Source organism: Lynx rufus, unplaced genomic scaffold, assembly GCF_022079265.1.
Source record: "Lynx rufus isolate CCGP_SWC_20201006 ecotype Redwood Valley unplaced genomic scaffold, mLynRuf1.p SCAF_4, whole genome shotgun sequence".
In the NCBI taxonomy this organism is placed as follows: domain Eukaryota; kingdom Metazoa; phylum Chordata; class Mammalia; order Carnivora; family Felidae; genus Lynx; species Lynx rufus.
Window position 1 is genome coordinate 26,278,647 of NW_025814856.1, and position 13,036 is coordinate 26,291,682.

Here is a 13,036-nt window from a genome sequence, read left to right on the forward strand (position 1 = left end):
AAAATATATGAAGAAAAGCCAACCCCTACGGCACTTTTGACAGCTGAAGTGTACAACTGTTTGAAAAACCAATTGATTTTATATTACCTCTTCAGACCTACTCACTTAATTCCTTTTCTCTTAGGTTTTGAACCTTTGCTTGATCTCTCAATTACGATGCTCCTAATGGATGTTTTAGAATCACTTCCTCCTAAAACATCCCTTTTAGGAACTTTTTTCCTCATGTGGGACTTCGTTAGGAAATGGAAATGTTTTCACTTATCTGTGAACCTGTCCTACAAATCTAATAGTATAGGGCTATGCTTGAAGAGGCAACTGGTCTAAGATGCACATTATTTTCTATTTATTCTGACTTAGGAGGCTTAACAAATTTAAGTATTTTAAAGTAACAATACATGCTTGGATAGTCTATATATACCTTCTTGTTTAGAAATTCCTTCAGTGAACTGTTTTGCAACATTCCTGAACAACTTAGAGTTTCTACATTTTCCCTGAAATTTAGTTTCTAAAAAACAAACATATTAGGTCAAGTCTGCTTACTACTTTTTAAATCAGACATTCAAGGATAACTTTTACTTATAATGTCAAGCTTATAAACTGCTCCAGAGAGCCATCCATAGACTAGCAATACAATGGCATTAGGGAGTAACAGGCTCTGACCTTTGAAAATTCTCTAGGAACAGGATTTTACTAAATTCATGGAAAAAGTCAGCGAGGCAACCTGAGTTCTGGACTACAAAACCAATGTGAGACACCAAAAATGAGGCCAACTTGAATAAACCATCATTAATTAATCTCTCTCTTGCATCTTCCACTGATTTTTCTATTGCACAACGGCCTCTGTATGTAGAGCTGAGAGAGCACCTGGATAAATGAAATCAGTCTTCACAAAGGTCCCTAAGTTGTGTCCCACATCTCACTGAATCAGCACTGTTCTCTTCAAACACAAGGAGCTCCACATATAGGGCATTTTCCTATGAACATTTTTAGATCTGAAAGACACTTGCTCTTAAAAAAAGAAAGCTTTGTAATTCTACTTTCTCACATATAGAAGCCCTAGTTTCCAAAAGGCTTCACTTCTAAGATTAAAAGAAGTATGACAACACCATATGGTGATGATCTGACAAAGTAAAAAGTACTTTAATAACATTTGACATACACTGATCCTGTGTGTCAGAAATGCTAAATAAACTCCCTAGTAATTTTTTTTTCCAGTGGCCTAGTAAATTTAAACTGACTCTTCATGTCTACCTTATATTGAAAATCACTCTAACTAATGCTGAATGTGAACTACTAGTAGTCCAAAAATGCCCGAGTATATAAAAATTCATAAAAATCTAGTTTTTTACTGAAATACACAGGTTTCTGCAGTTTTCTAATCTGTTTTCTGCTGAAATTAATTACCTCTATTTTTAAGGGCTCAGGTCCTTTTTTCCTTTGAATATTTTCAAATGCATTTAACTGGTAAAACACCATTCATTTTTTTAATTTTTTTTAATGTTTATTTTTGACAGAGAGAGAGAGAGAGAGAGAGAGAGCAAGAGCATGAGTGGGGGAGGGGCAGAGAGAGAAGGAGACACAGAATCAGAAGCAGGCTCCAGGCCCCCAGCCATCAGCATACAGCCCAATGCAGGGCTTGAACTCACAGACTGCGAGATCACGACCTGAGCCGAAGTTGGATGCTCAACCAACTGAGCCACCCAGGTGCCCCAGTACACCATTCGTTTTTTAAGCAGTGGGTTTTATAGCTGTTCCCTCACAGCCAGTAACAGTTACATGCCGAACACATACCTCACGAGTGTTTGTTTTACCGTCCAAGAGTTTGGGACTAGAACACCGCAAGGTAATCCTTTCTATATGTCCTGCTAAGTCACAGCTGAAGCTATTTCCTGGTCCCCAGCGTAGTCCCAGCACAAACAGCCTGCTAAAGTCCACTCTTCTACTTCAACCCAGAAGATGGTAAACGGCTATGCCTCTGTTACTGGGCATTCCATATTCCTCGGGCAAATCAGAAAACCTTTCTGGGCCTTTTCACTTTCGTGTGTAAAACTGGGTTAATAAATTAGATCTGTACCTCACAGGATTATCTGTATGGATTAAATTAGATCTATCATTCAATAAAGATTTATTAAGCATCTACTACATGCCAGACTCGATGTGGACATTTTTGTAGTGACTAAGACAGCCACGGCCTCTGCTCTCTTGGAACTTCTATTCTAGTTCCAGGAAGAAGATCAGGGTGCAATGAAAGCATATAATCCTGGGTCGTTGGAGGAAAGAGGATGATGAGTGAAGGTTCTCTGGCAGAAATAACATTGGAATTCAGCTGAAAAGAATAAGCAGGGGTTGAGTGGGCAAGGCAGATGAAGGAACACATATTACAGGGAGAGGGAATACTCCATCATGTGATGAAAGAAACCATGGTATAATGGATGGATTGAAAGACCTAAAGGGCTGGTAGGAGAGTCAGAAAGGGAAAAGCAGCAGAAGGTAATTCTGGCAAATAGCTAGGATCTCAATCTTTCAGGACCATGAAGGCCATCCAAAGGATACAGGTCATCCCCAAATCAATGGGAAGCCACTCATCCATTCATTAATTTATCCCACACACATTTATTGAATGTCTACTATGTGTTGGGCACTATTGTAGGTGAACAAAACACACTGAATTTCTGTGCTGGGGGTGTTTGCTTTTTGGCAATGGTGAGAAAAACAATTGGTAAAAAAAACAACCTTAAGAAACAAACAGCACGTTAAATGGTGAAAGTACTATGGGAAAAAGTAGAGAAAGGTAAAAGGGATCAACAGTGTGTGGAAGGGATATAAATTACAGGGCAGATGGGTCTCTCACTGGGATGACTTTTTTTTTTAAATGTTTTTTTTTTTTGAGAGAGAGAGAGAGAGTGCACGCGTGCACACGTGCGCGTGCACATGAATGGGGGAGGGGCACACAGAGAGAGAGGGAGACACAGAATCTGAAGCAGGCTCCAGGCTCTGAGCTGTCAGCAAAGAGCCCAATGTGGGGCTCGGACTCAAATGGTGAGATCATGACCCGAGCCCAAGTTGGACGCTTAACTGACTGAGCCCCCCCAGGAGCTTGGAGAAGATGACGTTTTAATAAAGGCCTAAAGGAGGGGAAAGGGTGAGCCATGCAGCTATTTGGCAAAAGAAAGCTCTAGGCAGAGGATTACCAGCTTATGCATAGGTGCTAAGGTGACAGGGCAGCAGGCTATGTCTGAAAACAGCAGGGAGACCTGTATGGTTGCAGCAGAGTTAACAACAGAAAGAGTAATTGGAGGTAAGGTCAGAGAGCTAAGAGGGCACCAAATACTGCAAGGTCCTACAATCTTTGGTTTTTAACCAAGAGAGATGGGGCATTTTCAGGAGAGGAGAGCCTTATAGTTCAAAGTACTGCTCTAGCTGTGAAATTGACAACAAACTGTAGGGAGGAAAGTAAAAAAATACAGGGAGACCAATGAGAAGACAGCTGCATGAGACATTTCAAGCATGAAGTAACGGTAGCATTGGCGGGGACAAGAAGTAGTAGACTCTAAAACTAAGTTAAAGATAGAACCAACAAGATCTTCCTGATGGAAGGAATGAAGAAAAGAAAAATTGGACTGACATAAGTTTTTTTGAGCCACTGAAAAGACAAGTTGCTAACAACTGAGATGTGGCTGTCTACAGCAGTACGAGTAATTTCTAGGGTTAAGCAGTCCAAGTAGAAATGTCATACTAGCAACTGAAACTACAAGTCTGGAGTTTGAGAGGGAAGTCTGATTTGGAAATAAACGTAAGCTGGAGTAAGACAGAGATGGCATTTAAAACCATGAGACTAGCACCGATAACCAAGGGAGGAAATGCAGAAAGAGGGTAAAGGGTCAGGTCCACAGGCACTGCAACATTAAGCTGGGTTGAGGAGAAGAGGAAGAACCATGAAAGGAAACTAAAAAGGAAGACGAGTGAAGTAGAAACGGAACTAGGAGGATGGGCATCCTGGAAGATGAGTGAAGAAAAGGGTGTCAACTTTATCAAATGCTGTTGATATGTTAAGCAAGATGAGGGCTGAGAATGAGCCACTGGATTCAGGAATAGAGAGATCACTAGTGACCTTGACAAGAGCATTCTCAGTAGAGTGGTGAGGTCAAGGCCACTGAAGGGTTTTAAACAGAGCAAGTCATAATGACATTTATTTTAGAAAGAATACCAAAATGGGAGTTGGGGGGAGGCCTGGGGGAAACCTCATAAAGATGACCTCATCCTCCAGAGCAGCTGAAACTCAGATAAACACAAGGCTTCAGGGATGCTGATCCCAAAAGACACACCATTGGATCCAGATGCCACTGGCAAAGAAAACAGTAATTTCAAACAAAAGCCTTAAACAGAAAGTCCTGGGACAGACCATCCACATGTCCACATGTGACAGAGCTGCTTCTCATGGGGCAGCTCCATAGCGTGATCCAGGATGAAGAGTAGCATGGAGTTATTTATTTAGTTAATCATTTACTTAAGTCTGGTTAGGAAGGTGAACTGGCTATAATCAGAAATTATGACCCAAATTGTTACAGTTTCTTAATGTGGACTATTTAACAAACTTAACAAGCACCAACTATATATGATATGCTAAGTCAGGCGTACGAAGAGATGGTGCAAGATTCGTGCACTGGAGAAGTGTATAATCTGATCATTAATATCACATTTTCCTTTATTTGATAAGATGTTAAGTAAAAAACAAGCAAAACTCTGGCATTCAGAGATGCTCAAATATAATTCAGAAATATCATTACTTAAAATGAAAAGTTAGGGGCGTCTGGGTGGCTCGGTCAGTTAAGAGTCCGACTCTTGATTTTGGCTCAGGTTATGATCTTATGGTCATGAGATTGAGTCCCACTTTGGGCTCCGCATTGGGCGTGGAGCTTAAGACTCTCTCTCTCCCTCTTCCTCTGCCCCTCCTCTGCTACCACTCTCTCACATGTGCTGTCTCTCAAAAAAATGAAAATAATGAAAAGTTAAACATACTTACTTTCGTCATTAAACTTTTTTCCTAAGTACCTAATATAGTAGGAAATACATATGGGGTACATAATGTCAAGTTTGCATAAATAAAGTGGATGTTTACTCTTAAAATAGGAGTGTATAATGGTAACTGAATTAAATTTAGAAATGTTAATTGAAAGCTAATTCTCCATTCAAGACACACCATTTAAGTTTAACAACAGCTTCACTTAGAAGGTCATTTTATACTAGTAAAAATAGCTATAAAGTTCCGTTATCAAAAATTACAAATAATTAATCTTAAAGGCATTAGTACAAGGCAGACTCTGTAAACTGTTCCATTTGTTATAGTACCACACATGCTACAGAAGAGCCAGATTAATTTTTAATTGCAGGGCATTGTACAAGAAATACATTAAAAGAGTCTTCTGTTTCTTCCAATTAAAACTATCATTTTTCCTTTTAAAAAGCAATTATAACACGTTAAATTTGTTTTATTTCTAAAAAAAAAAACTTACATAAATGTAGGTAAAGGGAGCTTGTCTTTAGTCACTGAGCCTCTGGTAGAGGAGAAATCTTTCTCAGATCCAACTGAGAAAGGTTACCAGAAGTGATTTGATTTTATTGATAACATGATTATGTGCATAGATGCTAAGGGCATTACACAGAAGTATAGGCCAACAAGAGACCTTGGTTTAGAACAAAGTCATGTTCCTGCAAGTCAGATATATCCATCTCACAAAGTCAATATCCTTAAAAAAGAGATGGACCATGTCTCCTGTAGTAAAAATAACCTACAGTTTCAGGCATATTTCTCTGGCTCACCTTACTTAGTTCACCTCATTTATAAGCATATACATTTTTGACGAAATAATTTAAAAAAAAACTCTACCGTTTAAAAAAAAAACAGGGGGGGCGCCTGGGTGGCGCAGTCGGTTAAGCGTCCGACTTCGGCCAGGTCACGATCTCGCAGTCCGTGAGTTTGAGCCCCGCATCAGGCTCTGGGCGGATGGCTCAGAGCCTGGAGCCTGTTTCTGATTCTGTGTCTCCCTCTCTCTCTGCCCCTCCCCCGTTCATGCTCTGTCTCTCTCTGTCCCAAAAATAAATAAAAACGTTGAAAAAAAAAATTAAAAAAAAACAGGAACTATGAGGAAATCATAATTTTAAAATGGTAGCAAATTAATTAAAATTATTTCAAAAAGATTATCCCTTCTCTTTCAGGTTCTGTTTCTTATTTTAGAAAGAAACACTGGCAAACCATTTTAAAATTAATCACCTTCCATCTATAATTTTCTATGATTTGGTTTATGTGTTAGAAATCTAAAATATACATACAGTAGCTTGAAGTGGTAGCTAAAGCAGAGCCTGTGAAAGTTTGCGAAGCTAAATCAAAAGGAGAAAATCCAGTACCAAGAACAGATCTTTTCATAACTTTTTTTTTTTTTTTTTTGAGAGAGAGAGTGCAAGTAGGGGAGAAGGGAAGAGGGAGAGAAGAAAGAATCATAAGCAGGCTCCATGCTCAGCGTGGAGCCAGACAGGGGCACTTGATCCCATGACCCTGGGATTAAGACCTAAGCCAAAATCAACAGCTGGACATTCAACTGACTGGGCCATCCAAGTGCCCCTCAATCAATGTTCTTAATTGATAAAGGAACAGATAAGTAAATGATTAACATAAAAAAATAACTGGCTGCTTATACTTAATAAACCACCTGAAATCTATAGTTAATAAATACATAGCATAAAGTTGATGAAAATCTGATTAATCATTTTGAAAAACTCTATTTCTTACATTGCCATCAGTTTACTCAAAGCCCAATTTGATAGGTGATAGAGTCCTGAATTTTAACCTTGGTTCTGCCAATAACTGGGCTTCTGATTGTAAATTCAGGTGATCTCTCAAGGTTCCTTCTGCTTTAAAATGCTGATGCGAATTTCCAATGTAAGAATTGAAAATCTACTCTTTGGGCTTTTGTTGAAACACATTTATATCTAAACATATTAAATATTAATATTCCTAATGGTATTATAAGTTGATGTGTCATTAAGTAATGCCTTCTATAGTTTCTTACACAACTTTTTCTCATGAATTCATTCCTATCATTTAGAACTCCTGGGTTTATTTCAAAGCTTACCCTTAACTCTCTGATTTCTTGATGAGGAGCCAACCTCAGTGTGTTCATTGCAAAAGAACCACTGTCAGGATTAAGAGAGTTAATAAATGTGAAATGCTAGGGAAATCATAGGCACATACTAATTACTCAATAACTATCAGTACTATGATAATCAATGGCTATCAAATAATCTTCTAAATCTTCTTAAAAACACTTCCAGATTTCAAACTAACATTGAAACAGAATATATGTATTTATATAATGTTTATATATATTCAATACATATTATATAAAGCCTGGCAAAGGTTACTTCCTAAATTAAAAACAAGCCTATCACTTTAAGTAAACAGATGCCAGTAAAAATCAAACTAATGCCTGTGTAGTAGACCTAAAAGTATAACTTTAAGAATCAAATGTTAAGCTCTAATATTAAAAATCTTACTTACGGATTTGCTTATTCTCCTTTGGTAACTGGATTTTGTTTGTTTGGCTGCTGCCTTCCAGGACAAACACAAAGCTTTTAGCTTCTTTATCAAACTCCTGTAGAACAAAAATATAAACAATGGTATTTGGCTTCTATTATAAAATTGGAGCTGCAAACCCACAGAAAAAAAAGTCCCAGATTCAAATGACTTAAAAGTAGGCTCAGGCCTTGATGATACTTTCACCCTGAAATGTGCTGGGAACTGGACTACAGAAGCCACACTATGTCACTTGAAAAATCCTCTTGTATCAAGAAACTCTTCCTCCCAAACTGTAAGAAGTTCCCCAGTTTCAGGGATTCCCACTACTAATTTAGTTTCCAGAGCTTACTCTTCCTCTCACTTTATTTATGTATTTCTAATGGCACAGGCTGAACATCACTCTGTGTTACAGTACAAAAAAATCATCTACGGGTGCCTGGGTGGCTCAGTCGGTTAAGTGTCAGATTTCGGCTCAGGTCACCATCTTGTGTTTCACGAGTTTGAACCCTGTGTCAGGCTCTGCGCTGACAGCTCAGAGCCTGGAGCCTGCTTCAGATTCTGTGTCTCCCTCTCTCTCTGCTCCTCACCCACTTGTGCTGTCTCTCAAAAATAAATAAACATTAAAAAAAATCATCTAACCTAAACTGTATCCAGTCCATAAGTTCCTTGGTGCCTGGCCATGGCTCGTACAGAATTAATTATTGCCTTATTTTACTAGTGCCCTAATGTGAAGTTCTATGTATCACCTACTTAAAATCAGTACAAAGTAAAGTGTTAACAATTAAGGTAACTTAAAAAAAATCTAATGTAGGAGAAACATAAACAAAACAAAACCTGAAAATAAAAAGCCTCCTTATACGTGACAGTCCAATTTACATGACTTAAAGTGGGAATAGAAATTTTTTTCTATTTTTTTGAAGCAAATTCGAAATCTGAGTATAAATACCTGTTATAATATTTCACAGATCCTACCAATCTTCCATTCTGTATGTGTTAAGAAATGCATTGTAACTAATGGCTGCTAAGAATTAAATAACATTAAAATAAATCTGTATTGTATCCATCACAACAGCATCTCTCACGTATTTGAAATGAACACACATAGACTGAGTGTATTATTTATTCCATCTATACACAAGTTAGGTATATACTTAAAACCTTTCAACAGCTTACCCAAATCATCAACACAGTCCATAACCTGCCACATGGTCTGGTCGCTGCCCAGTTTTTCAAACCTCAATCTCTCTCTCTCTCTCTCTCTCTCTCTCTCTCTCAGTTTTTCAAACCTCAATCTTTCTCTCTCTCTCTCTCTCTTTTTCAATCCTGGCCTTAGTGGCCTTCTTGCAATCTCTTAAAAATTCTAAGCTCTCTCCTGCACGAGGAATTGGTATGTGCTTTTCCCTTTACTTGAAACACTCTTCTCTCTACCAGCCCCACACAGTATATAGTTAGCTCTCAGAGATCCAATGTCATTTCCTTGGGGAAGTCTTTCCTACACTCCCTGCTCTATACCATCAGAGCATCTTTTAACTCTCATTCACAGTTCAGAGCTGTAGGATTTTAAGCAAGTTGCTTACTCTCTCTATGGCCTCAGTTTTAGCATCCAGAAAATTGGCATAAAGTACCTATCTCACAAGACTACCGTATAGATACATATAACGTGCTTAATGCTGGACTTGGCAAACAGTAAGCACTCAGTTAACAGTAGCTTTAAAGAGTTTTCCATAGAACAGGGCCCACAAAAAGATATTCTTCTCTTTAGTTGTATAGGAGAGAAGAGAAAGAGAAAAGGATAAGGACGGATATAGGTTTTTAGATCTGGTGGCAGCAAGCTGAGACAGTTTCAATCTGATGGCATCAGTTTGCCCTGTGAAATGGGGTGTGAGGTCTTCTGGTGAGTCATTGAAGAGGGCCTGTCCTGGTTATAGGTTCAGAAGTAGGGGGTAGGGAGAATTGGTGGTTGAAACCCTGAAGATAATGAAGAAATAATCATTTTAGGGGCACCTGTGTGGCTCAGTTGGTTGAGCATCTGACTTCGGCTCAGGTCATGGATCTCGGGGTCTGTGGGTTCGAGCCCTGCATCAGACTCTGTGCTGACAGCTAAGAACCTGGAGCCTGCTTCGGATTCTGTGTCTCCCTCTCTCTCTGCCCTTCCCCTGCTTGTGCTCTGTCTCTTTCTCAAAAATAAATACACATTAAACATAATAATAATCATTTTAAAGACTAAGAGAACATAAAAAGAGAACTTTCCAGGCTGTTCACGTTGAATTTATAGGAATATTAATCTAAGAGGCTATAGATATTTTCTCCAAAGTTATTGAGGAGCCCCAAAACCAGCTCAGAAAAGATAAATGACTGGGGATTCCGAGACGGTTGGCCTTCGTTAGGCAAGCACTATGAAAGAACAAAAAGCAAGGGCATTCAAGGTTTTGCCCAGGAAGTGACTGAAATTACAGACTGTGGATTCTGGGCTAGAGAGTAAAGGAAGTGAAAACAGAGAACGTACAAGCCTAAATAAAACTAAGCACAGGGGAAGTAGAAAGGCCAGTGGCCTAAAGGTCTCAATTAGATTGAAGAACAAATACAGTGAGTAACTGAGCAAACAGCCTTAAGAACTGAAGCTCGGGGGCAGAGGGGCATGTCTCAATGTCTTACCGATTTCAGAGGCCCTGCAGTTTGCAGTGATAAGGTCCAGGGCGTGACAGTAGCAGTGGGGGCTGACACAGAACCCAAGAGATTGTTAAGTGAAGAAATCAAGAAATTGGGAAGCACAAGGTTTGGAGAGATTTTCCTCACAAACACTGAAGTCACCTGAAACAGCAACAGGACTTGGCTTACAGAGAAGGGTTATGAGCCCTGTGCCAAAGCCTTAAAGGACTGAGGAGTGGTTTCTGGGAGAGCTGCAGCCAACAGCATCATGAATGAACCAGTAAATACAGTTCTGAAACCTTATCAAGTCCCTTTTGTTATAACCTTCATTCTCATTTCATTCCAGGATTTAGGTGGCTCTAGCTTCCAGCACTTACTTTCCAAATCACAGAGGGACTGCCAAGGATCTTCCATTTTGCTCCAGGATTTTTGCCCTGAGCACTAAAGATTTCAACAAATGCACCTCCCTAGAAAACAAAAACATTAAACATGTTTAAATTATAGTGAAAGGCAGTGCTAAGGAGGAAATAACACCCACCACAGAGTCTATAACCGCTGTTCCAGGCATCTGTCTGTTGAGTAGATCTGGGAAGAAACATTACCCCTGTTATAACTCCTACATTATACCCTGATTGTACTTAAGCCACAACCATTCTGATTTGGGTCACCTTGGAGAAATGGTTTAAGGAATTTTTTTTAAAGCACAATATACATTAAATTATGTTATACAAACCCTACAGTCTCTCAGTGTGGGGTTCCTTTACATGCCATGTATAAATCATGCTTACAAAACATTCTAGTCATGTCTGACTAAAAGGTTTAAACTCAACTCTAGAGCCAGGCTAATAAATTCTGATAAATTATCTGTGGCTACAAGCTTTTCAGTCATACTGACCAGAGCTCCAACACTAGCTTTGGCATTTATTAAATGTCCAACCTTGAGAGCTATTTAACGTCTTGATTCTCCATCTGTAAAATGGGTTGTTGGATTACACGAGATAGTAAATAGACCATAAAGCACAATACCTTGTACATAGCAAGGGCTCAATAGTGTCAGCAATAATTATTCAAAAAAAGGGCGAATTGAATATATTGGCACTGGTCAATAAAAAAGCTTGGGAAAGAGTGAGGGATGGGAGACAATTCTTATTCTGAGCATTCCTAGATCTTTGCAGATATTTAATATAATTTGGAAATCTATAAAATCTGTACAAGGAAAACAGAGAATCATTTCTATAGACATGTGCTCCCTATTGTAAACCTGAGAATATGGAGGGCCATGCTTATGTAAAAATACTGAACACATAACTGAATATCCATAAGCTTTAATTATCAAAGAAAAGAATTAAGATGATTATCTCTGAGGAAGAGTTAATTGCAAGAAATTGAGAATCTGAAATGAAGACTAAATATGCTTTTCTTTTATAGTCTGTTTTAATTATAAGCAGCAGATGAGCAAATCCGTCTGATTTTTGTAAAGAATTTCCAGCTTTTAATTATTCCCAATAATATAAAGATATTTTGGCTTCTTAGTTTTAACACAGTCACATTAAGACACTTAATCTCTTACTTAGCCAGTATCATGTACAAACTGTGTGTAGGAACTAATTACTATAAATTACTATAACTTCTGGAATTAGGTCATATATCAAAAAAAATTTTAAATCTGAGGCAGTTTTTCCCCTCCCTTTTTAAAGAAAGCTCCTTGTACCTCGAAAAATACTCCTCCCCTCTTCCTTCCGCTTTCTCTGATTTTACAAGTTTCCCACAGTGGGCATATGCTTTTTCATAGCAATATATTTTACTTATATACGTGAGATACCAGTGTGTATCAATAGTGAGAGGCACTTGGTAAAACTCAAGATTTATGGGCCCTGCCCTTTAGATTCCGGTCTAGGAGGTCTGGTTGGGGGTTTAAGATCTGCATTTTAATAAGTCACGGGCAATCCATACAGCTTGAAAAGAACTTGAGCTGACGACTGAACAAAAGCCAAATCACATGCCCAAACCTTGGCTGCCTTCTTCTTTTTTCTTTTGGAGTGAAGACCACACTCACCCAGTACTTCCTCCGCACCCAGAAAAAGACCCAGTTATGGGGGAATGGGGAGGGATCTTTGCCCTCACCCCGAATGCGAACTACCTCACCCTAGAGGAAAATACTATACACAGGTTGGAGAGTCGTTTCGGGTTACCTGGTACTCATTTTTGAACATTCCCGCAGGGGGCCCGGGGCTTGGGGGGCACGGAGTTCAGGGCGTCCAGGGAGTGGCGTGACCCTGATGGCTGGAAATCGGCGGGCCGGAGCCCCAGAGCCCGACCGCGGGTAAGGGAAGGGCTTCGTGCGTGGCCCCGACTCTTCTCAGCCCCTGGTCAGCTCCTCGTCGAGCCCCTGCCCCGCACCATCGCGACCCCCGCCTCAGGGGTGCCCAGGCATGAGATGGCGCAGCTGCCTGGGCGGGCTCCGGGCGGCCCCCTGGGGAGTGATTGTGTGCGTAACCTACGAAACGGGGAGCCCAACCACGAAGCCACCGAAAACCGCCCGCTCGCCCGGGAGAGACGGGCGCACTCCCGCCGCCGCCCCGCCCCCGAATTCGATCTGAAAAGGGAGGGGCCGAGCGGCGCCAGCTATGGGGCCGCACCCATTGGCTCCCACGAGGCGCCTGCGCGTTGAGCTCTGTGGGCTTCTTGCCTATGGGCACGTGAGATTACGCCGTGACGTCGACGTTGCCCTGGCAACGTAGGGACACTCTAGTAGTTGTTGGACCGCCCAACCCGTGACTTGCGCTCTGTAAGGTCATAACCTGTGTGTGCGGA

General features: G+C 40.2%; 1 protein-coding gene across 1 annotated transcript in view; it reads right to left on the reverse strand.

Moving 5' to 3' along the window:
• CFAP20DC (CFAP20 domain containing) overlaps positions 1-12,704 on the reverse strand; it is a 232,124-nt gene extending 219,420 nt beyond the window's left edge. The window contains exons 1-3 of the mRNA XM_047097108.1: positions 12,415-12,704; positions 10,600-10,689; positions 7,556-7,649 (exon numbers count right to left, since the gene is read on the reverse strand). Of these exons, the coding sequence (XP_046953064.1) occupies positions 7,556-7,649; positions 10,600-10,689; positions 12,415-12,435 (205 nt within the window). The 5' untranslated portion in view covers positions 12,436-12,704. The remainder of the gene's footprint in view (positions 1-7,555; positions 7,650-10,599; positions 10,690-12,414) is intronic.
• Between the last annotated feature and the right edge of the window lie 332 nt (positions 12,705-13,036).